Here is a 1,350-nt window from a genome sequence, read left to right as displayed (position 1 = left end):
TTGCAAACATTAACATAGACTCTGATACTGAATATGGCACGGTCACGTTCCTTTCAGGATATCCGATTTCATTTTCTTCATGAGTGAGTCAAACACTTTAATATTTTCTTTGTGTGTGCAGTGCTGACACCAGAACCTTACCCAAATGTACCCGGGACCTTGAAACACACTTCCTGTCAAATCCAGGTCGATATTGCTATTGTAGGCATATTCGTGCAGTTTCAAATGACCATGGAGTAGAATATAACCTAATAATTCCATGTAATTGTTGTATGTTAAGCAAGGCAGGAAGGCACAAATAAAATAGATGAAACATATGACCACATCACACACCGTGGTCGATACGACTCTTTCCAGGCACTGCTTGATTGAATTGATGATCATACTCTGTTCGTTTATAATGTATTTGCCATTTTTCTTGAAGACTTTGGTTCCCAGGAGAAATTCCTCCCAGATGTTCACGTGCACTCGGTCGCGTTTCCTACTTGGCAACGCTGGTTGAGGCTCCGACAGGCTCTCCCGAGGGACGCGGAAGGGCGGCCGAAAGCGCACTTGGCCCCACTCTTCGTGCCACTGCCGAGGCCCCTTCGGGAGGGCCGTTTGGCGGACGGCCACGCCGCCCTCCATCTGAACACACATCTGGTACTGAGGCTGCACCAGAGGCACGGCTCCCCTGCTGTAGGTCATGCTGCCCTTCCTCAGCCTCAGTCCTCCCTGCTGAGCCAAGGCGTCCCGAATCCTGAAGCCGCTGAACTGCTGGTGCTGCTTCAGCAGAGAATAGTGGCCGGGCTGGTTCCTCTCCCGGGGCACGCCCGGCCGGAGGCGCAGGCGCCGGGGAGGTTCCTCGGGAGCCCTTCTCAGGGCCACCACCTTGTCCCCGAGGACTTCCCCGCTCTCGCCGTCCCTCGAGGGGAGCGAGGGGAACGAGGGGCCCAGAGGAGACGCCGGGAAGCCTTCCTCGTCCGGCTGCATCCTGAAAGGTTTACACCTCGAAACTTTTCCTCGCGAGACGTGTAAACGCTCTGAAACCAAAAAAAAATAATTGTTAGAGTGATGTTTTGCCGAGAAATGTTAAATCTTTGTTTGCCATTTACACTGTATAGATGGTAATGCAACACGTCGCATGGACAACAACTATTTAACAAGTTGGCCACTGCTTTCACAGAGAAATGCCTACTTACAGACTTTTTTCGAAGTTTCTCACATAAAAAAGGAGCCACACTCAAAGGAGTACTGATGCTTTGAACAAAGTATGAGAGAATGCGTAGTCTGTCTAGAGCATGGGGATCTTGACATATACCCCTTCTAGTATCTGAGGTGAAAGCGGACGCAATATGCTTATAGAACAAC

The 1,350-nt window shown here is 50.2% G+C and overlaps 1 protein-coding gene across 1 annotated transcript in view; it reads right to left on the bottom strand.

The window, feature by feature from the left end:
* The window catches only part of LOC119593108, a gene marked incomplete in the record, with an annotated part of 3,343 nt that overhangs the window by 253 nt on the left and 1,740 nt on the right, over positions 1-1,350 (bottom strand). Inside the window, 1 exon segment of the mRNA XM_037942071.1 lies at positions 1-1,022. Coding sequence (XP_037797999.1) covers positions 43-972 — 930 coding nt within the window.

This window comes from Penaeus monodon, chromosome 31, assembly GCF_015228065.2.
Source record: "Penaeus monodon isolate SGIC_2016 chromosome 31, NSTDA_Pmon_1, whole genome shotgun sequence".
Lineage (NCBI taxonomy): Eukaryota > Metazoa > Arthropoda > Malacostraca > Decapoda > Penaeidae > Penaeus > Penaeus monodon.
This window is presented reverse-complemented; position numbering and strand designations above follow the sequence as displayed.